This window comes from Cephus cinctus, unplaced genomic scaffold (assembly GCF_000341935.2).
Source record: "Cephus cinctus unplaced genomic scaffold, Ccin1 Ccin1_scaffold1310, whole genome shotgun sequence".
In the NCBI taxonomy this organism is placed as follows: Eukaryota; Metazoa; Arthropoda; class Insecta; order Hymenoptera; family Cephidae; genus Cephus; species Cephus cinctus.
The window spans coordinates 762,704-781,418 of record NW_014333737.1 but is presented as its reverse complement, the minus strand read 5'-3'; the positions used below and the strand labels follow the sequence as shown (position 1 = coordinate 781,418).

Genomic DNA, 18,715 nt, shown 5'->3' with positions numbered 1-18,715 from the left:
CGCCGCCGCTCCTGACCAAACCGCAAATCCCATTGTGCAATTTCACGTCCGAGTCCTTCGCAATTCCTTCCCAGGACAATTCTCCTTGGAGGTCGTCAATCAATCTGCAAAAATATTTCCGGTTCGAGTGTTCAACTTTTCGCAAATTCAAATTGACCGCTTCCTGTATTAACGGCGGGCTCAACATTTGAAGTCAACGACAATGGTCCCGCTGATTAAGTGATACGCAACACGACGCACTGTATTAACGTTGTACATAGTCATTGATGCCACGTAAGATTCTCCGTACGAAGGTACGAAGGAATAGCGATCGTTTGAATTACTTTTTTTTTTTTTAATAGACATCCAATTACCAATGCGCATATGATAAATTAATTATAAGGCTTTCGCGCCGGCAATGTCGTTATTGGCGACGCAGGGAACACACCTTCCATACGTTGTACTGGTTTTCTTGTGACGTTATCGAATTCAACAGGTTATATATACCGATCGCGATCGCATAGCGACGCAAGGGAAGTCGGTACCCACCGCGTCACGAGTAATCGAGCAATAACGATTGCAGTAAATAATTGAAAAAAAAAATTCCTGAATCATTCAAAACTGAACTTACGCCAAAACCTGAACTCACGCGTCAACGATCTCAAGTTACTATGGAGATTAAGGAGTCGTTGGCATTTTGGCAGACCTATGCATTAATCGTGATATGCACTGACCAATAACGCCTCGCAAGAAACTTGGCCTTGGCCATGCCTCGCCTTCCACCGACACACCCATTGCCTCCTGCATTATTATGGATACGTCGATGGCACGAGACTCGAGCAACTTTAATCGCATTACGTCTCGCCAATTACATGGAAGTGCGTAAGCGCCATTATTTTCCCGCGTAGTAAACACATATTTGCCGACGTTTACATTAATATTCACGCGTCGAGCTCGAAGTTCCAAGTAAATCACCGAACGCGAACAACATTCCCAGGAAGGAGTTCGTCGCGGTGTCTTCTCGAGAACTGATAAAATTTCGTGGCCAAAATTTTTAAAAGCCCCGTCGAGGATGCACTTTTGCGTACTCGCGACGACCGTCGCGCTGTAGAGAAAGAATGTCTGAATTACGGCTGAACCAACAGCCACGCCCGCAATTCGTTCCAGGAAGCAGCGCATAAATCCCTCGCAGTTCCGCATCTCGCATTCGGCGCGCAGGACAATTCAGGAAAACATTCGCGATGTGATCCGACAGTTATTACACTAGGTTACGAGGACAGACAAAAAGTTCGAGTCACGAAAATCGACTCGATCGCCGTCATAACCCTGACGAGGAAGATATGAGGTAGTAAACGTGAATCTCTGTTGCCGAAAAAAAAAAAAAAAAGAATAATCGGTAAGATTTTCATGCTCGATCAAAATGACTCAATTTCATCCAAGAAGACGGCGGTCAGGCGTGCAGTGTATAATATACACTGTGTATACACAGAGAGACACATAGCCACCGTCAACACCATTCGAGAGTATGAATCCTAGTAAAAAAAAAAAAAAAAAAAAAAAAAAAAAAAAAAAAAAAAAAAAAAAAAAAAAAAAAAAAAAAAAAAAAAAAAAACAAAAAAAAATGGCAAAAATAAACTATCCAACAAAGATATTACATATTCAAATATGTACAATATGTATAGTATACAATTTTATGAAAACATTTTGAATACATAAAACGTGCAAACAAACAACTTGAATGCCGGATAGTCGAACGACGGTCGATGTGTTTTTCCATCTATATAAAATGAAGCAAGGCTAATCCTTTGGACGACTACAAGTGCCGGCGCAAGGGTGTAGCAGCGATACAGAAAGAGAGAGGAAGCAAAACAAAAAAAAAACAAAGACAAATTTGAGAATCTCTAGAACGAGCAGAGAAGAATAACATTTCCACAAAAAAAACGTGCCGTCCACAATATTGTTACCGAACTAAATAATCCTCTGCAATCGCCTATAGAAATCGATCGTAATACAACCAATAGATAAAAATCGTATACGTTGATCATTATCAGGAGCGACGATCCGATGGGAATAAAATCGTTACTCCATGGTAAATGAAATAACGCGACTGTCCACAGCCGAGCATCATTCGACGGAGAGCGTAACGACTGTACCATCGTCCTTACGTGCAACTCTCATAAGCAGAACGTTACAGCCATTACAGGAGCGCCCATATATTTATACGTTCGATCGAGACAAGGTACAGGAACGAAAAAATGCCTAACCTAACTTTGGCAAGCCCTGTCAGAGCCTCGTGTGTTTACATTGGCACCTCGTGTATGCACGTGCGACCACGTGGCTCGAGAATCCAGCGGTCGCGTAATCCGCAACGTGCAATAAAGACGGCGATACCCGAAAGTGAGGCCGGCGACGAGTGCGCGTATCTCTGCGTACAGACGGGAGACGAGATGCCTGTGACGCCGATCCCAAGACCGCAAGAGTGCTCTCAAAGTAAAAGTTGAACTCAAATAAATTAACGAGCTTCGGACTGCACTTTTCACTCGAGGGTTAACGAGCTTAAGGATTTTAAGCTTCGAGCTCGATCCGACGGCACCCGATCCCCACCCAGTTTCATCGTCACCGTCGGCGTCGCAAGGCCACGTAAATAAATTGTACACGCGAGACTAATCGGCAATTTTAACCTGACGAATACCTAACGTCCCCGCATGCACGTGATTGCCTCTATTGGTCTCAATGAGAAGCGGGGTGCTGCTGGTTAACGCGAGTAAGCACCCTACCTATCGGGTGTCCCTCTCGTTACTCGTCGCAGCACTTTATACAGGGTGTCGTTGTCGAGAAAAAAAAGTTATTTATCAACGCCACGTAAAGATTGCCTCATACATAAAACTTTATGCTCGCGTGTATACAGTAATGTATTTACGAATGAGAAACAAACTAATGATATACGACGGGAGATAAATCTTCTTCGTGAAAATAATTTTTAACGACGATAAACATCCCCCGTGGATACCCACGTTCGCGCAAATGTCAATTCCCAGAGAGGCAGAAGGTAAGGGTAAGAAAAGAGAAAAATAAATTTGTATACGCAGCAGCCGGTACATCGTCGGTGCCGTGAACGTGCGATAGGGACTCGATCGTACCACCCGTTATAAGCTCCCCGGTCTCCCTGTAGATTTACAAAGTGAAATTACATTGTGCAATTGGCGCGTATCACGAGGGTGGGAAGTCACGTGAAGGTTGTCAACGTTTGATTGTCTGATTGTCTCTTGGTCGTCTCTTTGAAATGGTTTACCTTTGCCGGCAGCCGGAAGCGGCAAAGTGAATATACATGGTGACATTAAAACGTCACGACGGCCGAGTTGCAACCGAGACAAGAGTGTGCAATGGGCGAGCCGAGTTAGCTTGAGACTTTCGAGCTGTCGCACGGGCAACGTAAACGAGCCTCGGGATTATCATTTTGACGACTTGGCCGCTTTCTGCGAAATAAATCAGAGGCGCTAATTGACCGTTCTTTTTTTCCTTTTTAACCCGATATAACGTTCCGTCGGACCGGAAGTACGTCGACGGCGTTAATACCAGCCTTTCCTAGCGTTAATACGGCTATGAAAATAATCGTTTGGCTGTTACGACATTACACTCGATAATTGTCACTAACAGTACAGCGACTGGGCCTCGAAACGTTAACCGTAACGCGTGATACCTAGCGTATCTAATTTATGGTTTTCATTAGCAGGTTCACTGATAAGAGTTAATTAACGACTTTGACATAGCGCGGACCACGCGACCTTCACCTTGTACGTTACGTTTATGCGTGATAATAGCACGTCGCTCAGTTTTCACGTATCACACAATTTTATTGACAAGTGTCAGATTTGTTTTTTCGCCTCAACGTCCAGACGACTTTTTTGCATTACTCGTAGGGTTTGTAAAATTTTGAAATTTTTCGCCAATTACAGCATTTTATCGAATTAAAACGAAGGAGCCTGGAGAACCGGATTTTATATTGGGCAAGAACGAGCTACTTTGACATTTCGTGGTATAAACGATAATTTTGAAAAAAAAAAACAAAAAAAACATGTTTTTCTTCAAATTTATTAATCAACGTCGGATAGCAATTATTGATATTGCTCATATAGCTATGACAGTGCCAGATCGATTATTCGATTTGAATTTTATTCCCCACAGCTGTGCAAGTATCGGGATACCAACGTGACTAGGTCGGTGAAAAAAAAAAAAAGACACGGAGCGAGATTGATTTTAGAAAATGTATCGTCTATGTTTTTTTCTCGAGGTTGGTAAGCAGTTATTAATAGCTACTGGTTATTTAGACCGCGCGTAGTAATCTAACGAAAAAACAGGACACCATTGGAAGGCGACTGGATCTAAATTTCCTCCGTGACACGCGTGCTAAGTCGACTAAAGCGATCGCAGAGTTGTGTCTCCTTGTCAATTTTACTGACGCTCTAATCGCACTAAAAGTATAATCCAATAGAGAATTATCGAGAGCAGTGCTGTATATACGTATATGTACTCGTGGATACAACTGAATGCCAGGAAATAATATTTCGAAGGTCACGCAATTGTCGTTTCTCAAACTTCCTGATAACCGTCGGCCGTGTGAACGTTATCCAAATTCAAAATTAAAATTCATCTATTATCCGAGTGATCAGGAGCGCCTTGAATTTTGCAAGATCAATTTTAGTTCTTGTCCCCAGTCATTGAAATCGAGTTCGCCTCAGAAACATTCTTCGTTTCCTAACTTACACATAGGACCATGAGAGATCGGTGACGACAAAACTAATGACCCGACAAATAAATATAATCATCGCAATCGCTAAAAGGAAACGTATTTGCTCGTCAGGCAAGCCGGATAAAAATGCAGGCGGAAATACGCGGTATGAAATCTCCCAAGGCAATCAGACTCAAGTAACGTAACGACGGTAACAGGCAATGCGCGAGGGAAATACTGTAACAATTCCACTAGACAAAATCAGCATAAAAATTTTATTAGATTTCAATGACTCGATAAAGCAGTACGATGTTCAACTTGATTAGAAATTTAGACGCCTAGCGTCACGCTCGATGCGTAGCATGTACGTGCGAAGGTAAGGAGAGACTGTTCAATAATTCCGTGAGGAGCGTTCAAGAAGACAAATCTACTGATTGTCAGCGACACGAAATGACATATATTTCTTTATAACGCTTACATACGCAGACAGAATCACGTTCCCTTAATTGCTTACAGCAGAGATGTCAAATATATCAAGAAGGACGTGGAGCAATTTAAAAAAAAATTTAATCGTTCCCACTGCAATAAATATTTCATAGTACTTTGCCGAATTACAAATGACGATGGGTACACTGTGTCCAAGGACCTCAACGAGTAGGAACCGGACTTCAAATATTCAGGACACTTATTGAATGTTAATTTTTATTATCCCAATGACGAATAGTCATGTCCCTTATACGTGCCACGTTTGAAATTCCACGTTCAGTAATGATTGTACAGGATCATGCATAATTCGGTGGACATATCTATCGGTTCACGGTCTGGTTAATCGACGGGCAGATTTTGACATTGATGACTGATGGTCAATGTACGTTTCTAAGGTGATTGAATATAATTAGCATACTGATCGAGGAAAGTTTCCGAAACTCCGAAATTACTTTAGATGGTGCCAATCGAGTGACAACGTGACAATTAAATATTACTGATCCCTGTATACGTGGTTGGTATATGCTAATAGGATGATTGCAAAGGATTCTTTTTTGGAGATATCGAAATTGAAAATTTTCACAGCACGAGTAGGAAGAATGGTATTTTGTAGACAATAAGTGAAAACATATTTTTAAGTGTAGGCAGGAACGGAAGTAATGGATATATGAGCAGTAAACATTCTGACATACCTTAACGCTATGTTACTTCCTGCGAAAATTAACAGTATCGTCGTGGCATATATAACGATAATGACACTACTACAAATTATCCCCTTCGTGTCTACAGATGTCAGTCATTGTGCGAACAATGTCCGGCTGTCTAGGTGTTTACGTGTTTTATTGGCCTTTGCGTAATGCCGATGAATATTCAGATCTTGTGTACTCGTATAATTGTACATCAGGGTTTGTATCTCACGGCAGTACCGGAAAAATGACTCATTTACTAAATCATCAAAGTCCTTCATGCCGATAAATAGAAATAACTAATCTGTCATGAGAGAATGAATTTTTATCTGTTACAGAAAGAAAGTTATTTCTATTTCGACTGATTTAGAAGTCCTTATTAGTTAGATTCGTCTGAACGGAGAATATCGATATAATTTTGCTTCGTGTTTAACAAGTCTGAGACATATACACGTATTGAAATTTGTGCATGCATAACCTATATTATTATTGTATGGAACAATTTGACTCACCATCGATGACGTTCTCCAATACTAGTGATTCAACTTGAATTGCACTGAACACAGAACTGATTTTACACTCCGTATTAATTTTCGGATAAAACAGAACGAATCGGTGAACCGAACGTCGCGACGACCGACAATCAACTAACTCGTGTAACGTTTACTAGATACTTCGGATATGCTGTTTCAAAAGAACACAATGCATACTCAGACGTAGGGCAAGGGACTGAATACATGAAAACAATAACAGTGACTCTTGAACGAAGCAAAAGAATAGCCGTAGCGAGTATCGCAGGGCCAAAAGGTCTAGCCAATCACCGACTTAAAGAAAGCCGTACCGTCGTCAACTAACTACGCTTGTTAGTAAACCCGATTCGGCATATAACCTCAAACGGTACAGCAAAATTCCGAAACACGAAGAGAAAAATTGTTCTTTTAATACTCGTCGTCACGTGTGCAAATTTTAATAGGCAATATATTAAACCGTTTTACTCGTGCGTTAACAGATTCAACTGACTGACAAGTTACTCACACGACTTCCATTAGACAGGGTTCGCGCAGGGTCGAGTACACTCCTGCCAGGGTCAACTCAGTTAAAATCATTTGACTCAGTCATCATCTACTGCGTGATATCAATATACGGTTAATCACATTTACTTAATGTAATTTCAAATCTTCAGAGGGTTCGCTTTGCGTCCGTATGTCAGCTGAAATTCCACACGTTCGATCCAGACCGATAGCACTGACATCGAGACACTTAAATGTCAATTCGTAATGTCTGGTGGAACATTATCAAAATATCGATATAGGCTTCATGCCAAAGGATGAATAAACCCAGATAAAACTAATTGTACGTACTACAAAATAGCCCGATACTAACACATTTAACATGTCATTTACTTTAACGGCCATTTTATAATCTGGTTCGTCATGACACATGAAAATGCCGAACAAGAGCGGAATTACCCGAAGTAAGATCGGAGGTATACCCTAGGCCATTGTCGCGCGCATAGCAAGTACCGACACGTGTGAAAGTATAATGACAAAGAAAGAGAAAGGATTGGAAATAAAATAGATCTAAGCTCGTACGTGTTGTATAGAAATTTCATAGGTTAGGCTTGCATCCAAGGTTCTTCGATATTTCTGCCTTTTCTGCAACGGCCGGTTAAAGACCTCATTGACTGCGCAATATATTTTCTATTCAGCTTTGACTATATCTAATTGAGTGTAACGTACAGCAAGAAATGACGTAGACGGCTGAGGTCTCCAATAATATTAGATTCTACACGCATCAGACTGGCAACCTGAGGATATGTATGCCAAGGCTCCCCACTAGTTGGACGGACATAAAATGTACGTATATATGAACGTTAGAAAGTGGTCGTAAGGGTCAGCTATGTATTCACCTGAATGCATGTATCCTCGTACATAAACCTATGTATATAAGTATTATAATTCGATTCACTGAATTTAATCGGAGTCGCCCAAAGCCTGATGCGGTAATGCCGAAGTATAGAAAATTTGGCAACTTCGTAAAATTAGCATAGCCACGTGGATTTACGTTAAGAGATACAAGCAGTGTAAAAAAAAAATTAAAAAAAAAAGAAATTGACACGTTACCAAGGTGATAAAGTGTAAAAGGAATTTCGGAATGATTATCCTCGTTCTTGATGCTGTAGGCAGCAGCTATCAATTACAAGGTAAATTGGTATATCTCGATAAATTGCTACCTTACGCCAAATTTGCGTCAATGATATTGCCAATTTTCCAATAGCATCGAAATGTACAAACGATCTCAAAATTTCAGGATGTTTTGGAATACGCATAATATATAGAATATATGACGTGCTTATCGTCACGTATATCTATCAAGTGTACCGGTGTAAAGAATCATTTTTTAATGAACGATTTTCTGAATACTTGCACCGGGTACGAAATTCAAAAATTTTATTGACAACTTTTTTAAATTGCAGATCCACCCGGTCTTCTACAGTGCCTCGATTAAATGAGTTCGCATTCATCGTGTCCTCGTTGGCCCGGCATTTAATTCGCTGAAAAACACGTTTATGACTCCGTAATAATAATAGGCTCAAGGATTACATCACGTGGGATGACTTTTAAAAAAAATACTCCACTCAATCCCTATAGAGCCAGTTTCGGCGGGAGCTGTCGCTGTCTGATTTTTCGCCGGGGGCTCTCGATTCCAAGAAGCCAATGTATTCATTGGGTAACGCATAAGGTTGGCCCAGTATCCATACACATATACATATACCATTTACGGAACTAAAAATGAGAACAAGAATTGACGCCCTGAAAATCCTGCCGACAAAAAAGTCAACAATAGTTCGATTCAATTATTAAAAATTCGTGCAATTTTCTATTAAAAAGGTCCACGACCACGAAAATCCCCCAAAAAAAACATACTACAACGTAACACGTGACTTCCATTACGCATGACGCACTGTGACAGTGCCGTAAGGAAATGCATATCTATAAAAATAATTTGATTGAAAATCAATTCAAATAAAATTCCCCCCGTGGGCCTAATCGAAAGACGATACACTCCGTGATCAAAATACAAACCCATCATAAAGAATCCAATGACGTACTTCCCCCTGGCCACACATAATTTCTATTATATGCACCAACGATCAAAACATATGAAAACTTTTAGAAGCAGGTGTTAAGGAACGGTATCCAAATTCTAATGCAGAATGAGCTTCCCCTGTATATTAGTATGCTGCTCAAACCGGATTGAAACTTGAGGTGAGTCGAGTCGAGGTGAGTATGAAGTATATATGTGCAAAGTGAGGTGCGTATATATGAACGGGTCTGATCAAATCGTTCGAATCGATGTCCAGTTAGCATTGGCCTTGCCAGACGATACGGCCTCGGCTGGATACGAAGGAAGGCTACGTGTTCAGATGCAACGAGCAATCTCAAAGAGCAGAACGGAAATGGCGACAACTCAATCAGCCCACTCACCGTCCAGTTCGATGGCAACACTGATGCCCACGTTAAATTAACCTCTGGTCACTTCCGATACGGCAGAGGGAAAGAGACAGAGAGAGATCTCCAAAAATTTTCATGCGAGCAGAAATTAAGCACGATTATGAGAAGGAAGTACGCAATTACAGAAGATACCTAATAGTGGAGTGAAAATAGTAAAACTGTCGTAATCAGCTCTAGAGTGAAACCAGCCAACATACGTGAAGCGTGCAACCAACGTACGCAGTCTAAAATTCTTGGATTGTCCCAATACAAGAACCAGGTGCACTCGAATATATGTGTGTCACGTTCGAAAGGCATTAAGAAATCAATTAGGTTCAATGCGCCCGTTCGAGCAATAACAACGAGTCTGCTTTTCGATGATTTTGAGAACGTTCAATCCTTACGTCAATAGAAATCACGAGGAACGACGAATCTAAGGAATGCCTGGCACTTGGCTCTCCAGAGCATAAAGTCAAAATAAAGGATCAAGAGGAAGGAATGTTTCTGGTTTGATTAACTGAAAATTAAGTGACGTTAATATTATGGAGGGAAACGTCGGTACTGGTTGTTGGCGTTTGATGATTTAGTACAGTCATTATAGTCATCTTGTTATTCAAGGTACTCATTGCAGATGGTAGTTATAAATTATCTTTCACACTTGACCACCCGTAATTTAACAATTTACAGGGTGTAAGCGAATCGCTATTTATTCTCATGGTTCTTAGAAAATGTATGCATTCTCGAAAATCTTAATTAACTCGAGAAACCATACTGAGAAATGATAATAAAAGACGTGTTCGATAAGCCGCAATGTTTTGCGGGTAAAATGATATTTTACATACGTAAGATGAAGGAGTCGAGAGGAATTTGCAGGATTTAAAAAGTAGCCAAAAATAGTTTCAAGAATCTCCATGATTTGGGCATCGACTTATGTGGATTTCTTATCTCTGTCATTTCATCCAGATAATTTGACACGTCACCGTGACGTTTTTACAGTGACGCTTCAAGCGTTCATTTTATCATGACTGTCCGTCTAGTTGGGTGTTAAATGAAAATCATCATTGTCTCTATACCAGCATCAATTATCATCTGACAATGCAGCATTCCTCTCTAACGAGATTAACTCACGTTACGCTGCTAGCGTGCATAATATCTTCATATATATTTTTTCAGCATTCGCATCGCTCGAGATAATGAAAAGCTGATGTTAGTGGTGCAAGAGTTTTAGATTTATTGGACACGGCAATTGTGACCGCAAGCAGCTTATTCTAATAGCAAGTAATAGGCCGATTTGTAGCGTCTGGTACAATAATTACTATTACGATTAATCGCTCAGAGACAGCTGCAATGATAGGTCTCGTGATGCCAATAAATACGTGTGTCGCTACTACACAGAAATATATCGAGGTCGTTCTAGTACGATCCACAGAATTCAGGGCAATGATTTTATTTAAAAAAAAAAAACATTGCGATCCTGCCCAGAATACAAAAAACATTCGCGAAAGAATTAACTGCGGAATTATTCAAAAATCCTTTCACTTATCATTATCCTTAATTTAATGAAGGTACAGTGCCTTGAAATAATAAGTAAATGCATAAACGTACAACAGAAAAAATTTCACGTTAAATAAAACACCCTTATCCCATTCATCATTCAGTAATTATATAAAATGCGATATATGTAAAATCTCCAATAATATAAATATAAATATATATATATATATATCCCTACAGCGAACGTGGTACTAACTTCCTATAATTAAAAGTAAGGACAGTGCACCCGCCAAAGTTTTCCTTAGAGTGATAAAATTATATTTTCGTCCTTGTCCTACGTATTGTAGGTCATTGGCGAGAACGTCATTCTGCGCGCGACCGCGAAAAGAATTGGCATAACCTCTGAATCGTCTCGGCGAGATCGTTGGCAATTTTAACGACGAGAAATTTCCAACTGGATGAACTACATAGCGAAATGTACCTGTTCCAGGAATATCCATCTCTTGATAATTTTGATCTTATCATTACTCGATATGACGGTGCAAGATGCATTTTTAAGTGCATATGTAACATGTATACTTGATGCATCGTTTAATCCCTGAGAAATCCTTGACTAATTCGCTATCGTCCTTCGTACGATTGTTTACGTCGATATATACCGGATGATCATCTGACTTCTTGATAGTGGAAGCAGTGTATCATTCACAACAACATATATATATATATATATATATATATGATTATAAAAGACTTGTAAATATATGTATAAAAGTAACTGACGTCGTAGGGAAGATGCAACGGCCTTTGTCGGTATGTACGTGTGGTTAATGTTGATGAGTGATCAGAGCGAGGAGTGCAACGATCGATGAACGACCTCGATAAACGAAAGGTAGGAACATCTTCGCGAAGTGCCAGAAGACTCGTTGAGATGGAATTGAAGGGATACATTGATAATTGTAAAATTTCGTGTAACAATAGCACAAGGATGTCTCGTGACGAGGCCGTATATATTTCAAGGTTGGGTTGGGTGGTTGGCAAAAGGAATAAATCTGCATTTATAAAAAAACCGCTTTTAAACGTAGATACCGACTGAGTCTGGGAATCGTGTGAGATATGAAAATTCATGAAGATCGTGGAACCTTGGTATTTGTAAAAAAAAAAAAAAGCGAATCGATGAAAAGAAGCTATGCCCTTGTTTTCGTTTTGATCCATCCAGTTCGCAGACTGAGATCATCATCGCGAAGACATACGACTCGTAAACCAGTTATCAGTTGATGGGGGAAAAAAAAGTCTGGCCAGTAAAAGTAAGGAGTGAAGTATTAACGATAATTAGGTATGAGGTATTGTTGATCGTAATTACGAGCCAGGTGGTAAGAAATCTGCCGTGAAATTAAAGGAGAGAAAATTCACGTGTGCGTGTACTTACCATCTCGTTCGTGATCCGGCGGGAGATGAGGTTGCAGCTGATGAAGATGCTCGTAGTAGTGATGATGGTGCAGAATGCACTCCAGGTCGGTGCAGTTTAGCATTTTACGAATCCACAAAAGCACACTGCTCCCCACGTACTGTATTTGTATATCACGTGAATGATCAAAAGTGATTTTAATTCGTAACTTCGGGTTCCGAAAATCTATACTGTTTCACTATCGCGACCGGTGGTCCCTTTGCGGGACTGGATGGGACTGATGGTATCACGTGGAATGTTGATACCAGCTGTAGGTGGTAGATGGGAGCCAGAGAATTATTACGATTCGCGACACGTGCTTGACTTAGGTCTGGTCGCATTGATCTGGGATTAATGACGACTCGGAGAATTAGTTCTGGGATGACGTCAGAGTGTCACGATATAATCAACCCATCTTTCGCGCACTTCGAATATCGGTTGAAACGGTCGAGCTAAACGTATCGGCGCGAGTCTTTAGAAAGTCGTCGGTTGGACGTCTTGGAATTTACACATTGGTCTAAAGGCACGATAATGATTTTCGGCCACTTCCCAGTCCTGCCCATCAAATTACACGTACGTGGAAAACCGTTTGGAGGCAAGAATTTTTTGTGGAATCGATAATTTAATCACGTTTGCCAACTGCCGATTTTTTTTATAGACCCGTAACCAGGACTCCGATCTGAACTTGATTTCTTGTTGGCGAACGGATAGAAGGTGAAATTGCAGAAGCCGGTCTCCTTCCCGACTGGTCACGCTTGCATCGAGTAATCTCTTGGATTGGTCTACTGCGTCCCAGAGTAGGTGAAGGGGATGCTGTGTTTCTCGTGAATTGATCGAAAGCGACAGGAGCCGCATGGGGGGTTCGATCCTCACTGTAAACTCACGTAAAACAGGAACTGTCAATTATTAAAATTCACTGATAACGATGCAAGCTATCTACGATATCCAAGAACTCGAATAAATCATTAACCGAATGCACGTAACAGTAATTATCTTCCTTGAAAATTATTCGCAAACAACCGCGCACAATAATAATCAAACAAGTATATCTAGTCACTCGTGACAAACTGGTTTAGGAATTCACAGATTAATCTCCGGTTTGTAATGCTTTTCCTTCACTTCAAACACACAGTCAGTACCAGCCGCGAATTTCCAAAATCGATTAATCCGTCCACGGGGAAAAAATGGTATTAAAAAAAAATACTAATTTTCAAAAATCAAAATTGTCTGAAAAAACACCAGAGTCTCTCTCGGGTCGTCTACACTTTTTAAGAAATTGCTAAAAGTACAGACGAGCATTAAAATAAAAGAAATTAGTGCGCCTGCCACCGCGAACCAGTAGTGGTGGATTTAACGAGCATTAATTGAATGACTATACAGTAGAGTCTTGGCTCGCCTAGTCGATGCTTATGAACAATGTAAATGTTTTTGCACTGGAGGTTACCGGTCACGCGCGGCGGCCGAGCCGTGAGTGGTTCTCTCAGTGGTTAGCACTTTGGCCCGTAGCGCGCCAAAAGGCTTGCTCTATGCTGGGGGGTTACGGCACTGTTAAGGGTTGCAGGCTCAGCAGCGGTCACGGGGTCGCGAACGGCACCACTGAGCGAGCGCACTCCGAACACTAACTTGACACTTATCGTTCCGTGCTTAGCGATTGTTGGGAACGGTATGTGAGCGGTGACGGTGTGTGGGTCACTCAGCCACTGGCGGGCACTTACTTTCCAGTCGCCATGTTGGCACCGCTCTCCCCCTACGTTTCTCAGCTCGAGACTCAAAGCCAGGACAGCGGCTGCTGCACCGATGTTCTTTCTAACCTGCTCTTGTACAGGGACTCTATTGCTACTGTACATAAGGCGTCCTACACCTGGTCCAGGTGCCCTGTCCTTTGCTGGTAGAGTCAAGGTTCCTGGGTCCGGTGCTACCTCCTTGGTCCGAGCCTATGAACTCTTGCGGCCAAGTTCACCTTTGACCTAGGTATGGCGCAGTCAGTGGCTGCTGGGTGGAATTACTCAAGAGGACCAAGAACCTGGATCGGATTGGGTCAACATTTTTTTTATTAGGATCATCACGGAGATAAGGGTCTAAATTAATTTTTTTATTTTACCATAATTATCTTGGGACTATCTGGGCCATAGAGAGTCTTCTGGGTCATGACCCGAAGGGTCGCAATTGAATCCTGCTTATTATATGAAGTCCGTAGAAAAGTGGTTAACAGACATTGTGTGATCACGTGGAGGAGTATGACGAGTATTTACAAAATAATTATACAAATATTCTTATTTACGTAAGACATTTGGAAATACATACGGAAGAGGTTCTACGTCTTAGAAAATTTGTTACGTAAAAGAGCCCTTCCATAGTCTTTACCGCACCTACTGACCCTCGTCCTCAGTGACTATTCAGTCACGATCTCCAGTCAACTGCCCCTGCGTTACCTTTTCTAGATGCAGTTATAACTACGTATATATAGTTGGCTTGGATCTTATTCAAAAACTGTACCGCGCTTACCAATAACTTGGACAAATATTTTTCTACCTACGTTACTAGGGGCTTTTTCTTTTTTCATTATGGGTCTAGCCTCTCCACGGCACCAAACCAATAGGTGCTTCTACCGATGCACGTGTTATCTTCTAGCCGCTATCCTTTTTCCTGGACCCGTGTAAGAGGTTACCGCTCTCACGCTGGAGAAACTTGTCGTCCTCGAAGGTAGAGAATACGACTATGGGGGATATAACTATATGTCACTGAAACTCACTAAGTAACTAGGTACATTCTTAATGTTCGATAGAAATCAGAACTTGGACGCTTTGAGACTGGCCATTGAGAATCTCTCTTATTTACATGAATATCCGTCATCTGTTATAGCGTCCGCGTGGGAAAAGTGGTCTGGATATAAAGTAGAGCAACGTTCGGTACTTTTAATGAATTTCGATTTGATTTCGCTCGTGAGTCACCGGCGCGCGCATAAAATAAACATTTCCGTATTTACGTCTACCGGAAGTGTCGTTTCTGCGGTGAAATTTGAAACGGCTTCTTAACCGCGTCTATCGAGAGAGTTGGACTGTGTCTGATATAATTTTTAATATTGAATTTTGTAATTTTTTAAATTTATGAATTAATAGTTTTTAATAATTAAAATTTTACGTCAATTAATATCTCGTTCTCGATCCGTGTGGTATCGTTCACGTTAAATTTATATATCGCGATTTGAACTTATATATGCCAACTGTCAAAAATATGCAAAGTGGGTAACCTACACCGTAAACATCTGAAGTTCTGACTGTATGGCAAGTCCGAGACCTCGAAGGTAATTGAGATAATTACCATCCATATTGGACAACTGCAAGTATGCAGTTAGGCCTGTTCGAGGTTCAGTGGTGCGCTCGTTGATAATCTTAACGTTCCCGCATGCGCGTGACTACGTCTTGCCTTTCTACCAAGGACGGCAACAGCAAAGAGTCGAAAGTTTCTCGTCCGACTGTTTTGACTATATATATATATATATATAAATTAGAGTTACCATTGATTGATTTATGCAGTCGTAATGTAGAATCCGTCATGACGATAATCATCTTATTCTTCCTTATAAGAAGAAACGCTATTAGTATGTTCAGAACTGCGGACTAGAATTTATCGGGTACAGAGACGGCGACAAATCCGCGATGAGCTTCTTCGGCGAATACGATGGATCACCATGTTTGTTGGATAAACGGCCTAGATTTCGCTCATTTAAGAGTTAAGGTGAAAATACTAGTGTGTCAGTGGACCGCCGGATGTCAAAGAAAAACGAAAATCTCCGTACGCGAATTTTAAGATAATTTGCAAAAATAATAAATAACATCTCAAAGGCTTTGATAATAATGAAACTGATAAAGTGTAATACTGACTAAAAGTCTGATTAAAAAATGCACACGATATACCGGTAACATCGCGTAAGAAATCTGAACGAGATTGAAAAAAAGGCAACAGGAAAGGATAAAGTTTCCTGAACTTCCCATCCCGGAGTGTAGTTTCCGGTTTTTATCTGAACTCGGAAATCTAGTCGTTATGGAATCTCAAATGAATTGCAGGGCAGTTCAGTTAGGTTACCCGGTATTGCATGACCTACCTATAACCCTGGACAAGTACGTGAGAAAATCCTACGTCCGTGACATCTTGATGCATGTGGTATTTCTCTGTGAAACTGAAAAAGACTCTCTCTCTCTCTCTCTCTCTCTCTCTCTCTCTCTCTCTCTCCCTCTCTCACCAAGTTGAAATACTTAGAATTATGTAATTACGACTAGCCCATACCTTTCACCGCACCCATCTCATAATCATCTTTGCACGATTCCCGTTTCTTTGAAGAACCGTGAACGGAATCTATAATACCGACCGAGCAAGGAACTCACTTAACACTTGTTCCTAACTTCCGTCTCTACACGAGAAACCATAGAAATTAGCATCTCAAGAGGAAAGGTTAGACCCGACGGTGATTCCCTGAGAATCGCAGAACGAAAAGGAAGAATCGACGAGGGTGAAACTGCTTAAGGTAAATCAACCGAGCCGATCGCTTCTTGTCCGACGCGGAAGGGAAGGACAATCGGTATGCAAGAAGAAGACGAATCGAAGAATAAAAATAAAATAAAATAAAATAAAATAAAAGAAGAACACTCGAGGGACGAACGTACGTCGAGGCTCCTCGAAGGTCGCAGTCCATGCGAAAATGGAAATTCCAACTTGAGGCCAAAAATGGCCCGGTAAAATCGTTCGGCTGGCGTAAACATCGCGGTCGATCGGTAATTTATATTTCCGTGTTCGCGACGGTGCAAGTAGCCTTGCTTTCGACAATGACCCAGATATTCCAGGCGATGCTAGGATAACTGGGAGAACTGCTGTAGGGCGTGGAGATCGACTCCTCGTAAACGACGCCCATCTCTCTTGATCTTGATGTTATCGGTACACGCTCGTTCTCGCGTTTCCTTCCTTTCTCCTTCGTTCGGACAGACACAGTGATTGACTGACCAATGAAAAGCCTCTGGTGGCACGTGTGGATCTGTGAGACACAATGACACCTATGGATCCAACCATATCCAGTATAACTGTCAAATATCGAACTGTCACATTTTTAATTAATTTTAACCTCCAAAAGCACTGTCACTTATGAACAACATAAAAAATTATCAATATACTTAAACACATAGCTACAGTCTGATTATGCAACGATATAATGTATTTCTAGATATAGAACAGCTGATATTTTCTATAACCTTATACTCCGTATGGGCAAAAATTTACGTCAAGTATAAAAGTGACTTTGGTAACGATCCTTACTTACTAGCAGAGTCTGTACCGTTACACATATCCAATTCGGCAAAGCCCTTAATACAAGGTGGCCGTAGAATTTGAATAATCAGATATCTCATCGCGGATAACGATTTACCTTGAATAATAATAAATATAAATTGCGCAATTCATTTAGGTACAGATCAACGTGGACCACCAAAGTCCAAAGCGAAGGGCATCTATAGTAACATTTTAGATAAATTAACAGTACGAAAGCACGTGGTGCACTGTTCTTTTTTTCCTATTAAAAAGTTTTAAGGTCCTTCATGTAAACTGTATGAGAAACGTTCTGAAACGTTTCCTCACGTGTATTAATGTATGTCTGATAAAATACGTGTGTTCAATTATCATATGGTTCGATAACTCTAGAAAATATGAAGTCTAGACGGATATCGTGTTATTACGGTAAAATCACGATAAGACAATTTCATGTCGGCCGTGTAAAATTGTCAGCGACTCGAACGTTTGAATTTCACTGAAAAATATCCTCTGGCGAATAGTCATATGTATATGGGTGCGTACGTGAGTACCCGGCCGTGATGATTTCGCAAGCGAGTCGTTAGGGTGTAATAAATTTTCATAGGAGTTGATATGAAAATAAACGAGATAGGACAATCCGAGCTAAAAGCATTCACTTGGACAAATGTTTGGTAGACGTGCAAATCAAGATCCTATTTTTGTAGTCGCTCTTTTCTTACTTTAATGTCAGTAACGCCAGGGCATATGTATACCTATGCGATACATTATCAAAAGTTTATTATAGCTAGGCTTATACTATACCGTCTGCCATTATGTTGTTACAAGTGTTAATTTTTAATGTCTCCAGATTCATTATCTTCGTAGAATTTATTCTGTCGCCATGTGTACTCACGCGAGGTACGTCATTAAAGTGTGATTATTAAATAGTGATACGTTATTACGGTACTACTATATGTATGTATACAGTGATACATAGACTACGTACTATTATTTGACCCCGTCCACGTTACGATGGTACATTTTAATTATCCTCCAGTTGGCCATAAAGAGGAAACGACGTTACTTTTTCGGAAAATTTTTGGAAAAAAATTTACGCAAGCGCAAC

At 40.7% G+C, this 18,715-nt stretch overlaps 2 protein-coding genes and 1 long non-coding RNA gene across 7 annotated transcripts in view; 2 read left to right on the top strand and 1 right to left on the bottom strand.

Annotated features, from left to right (window-relative positions):
• The window catches only part of LOC107272882, a 44,483-nt gene extending 33,207 nt beyond the window's left edge, over window positions 1-11,276 (top strand). Inside the window, exons 5-7 of one of the 2 annotated variants that reach the window (XM_025090212.1) lie at window positions 8,357-9,164; window positions 9,245-9,992; window positions 10,062-11,276. In XM_025090212.1, coding sequence (XP_024945980.1) covers window positions 8,357-8,388 — 32 coding nt within the window. In that variant the 3' untranslated portion in view covers window positions 8,389-9,164; window positions 9,245-9,992; window positions 10,062-11,276. Of the gene's footprint in view, window positions 1-6,411; window positions 7,737-8,356; window positions 9,165-9,244 lie in introns of those variants that run through there. The other variant, XR_001539079.2, reaches the window with a different exon arrangement.
• The window catches only part of LOC107272877, a 95,783-nt gene extending 83,018 nt beyond the window's left edge, over window positions 1-12,765 (bottom strand). For all 4 annotated transcript variants that reach the window (XM_015750480.2, XM_015750484.2, XM_015750482.2 and 1 more), the window contains exon 1: window positions 12,295-12,765. In XM_015750480.2, the coding sequence (XP_015605966.1) occupies window positions 12,295-12,397 (103 nt within the window). In that variant the 5' untranslated portion in view covers window positions 12,398-12,765. The remainder of the gene's footprint in view (window positions 1-12,294) is intronic.
• On the top strand, window positions 12,754-13,286 carry LOC107272880. Its single transcript, XR_001539078.2, has 2 exons — window positions 12,754-12,885; window positions 12,971-13,286. It is a non-coding gene; the product is annotated as an uncharacterized LOC107272880 (long non-coding RNA).
• Window positions 13,287-18,715: the final 5,429 nt, after the last annotated feature.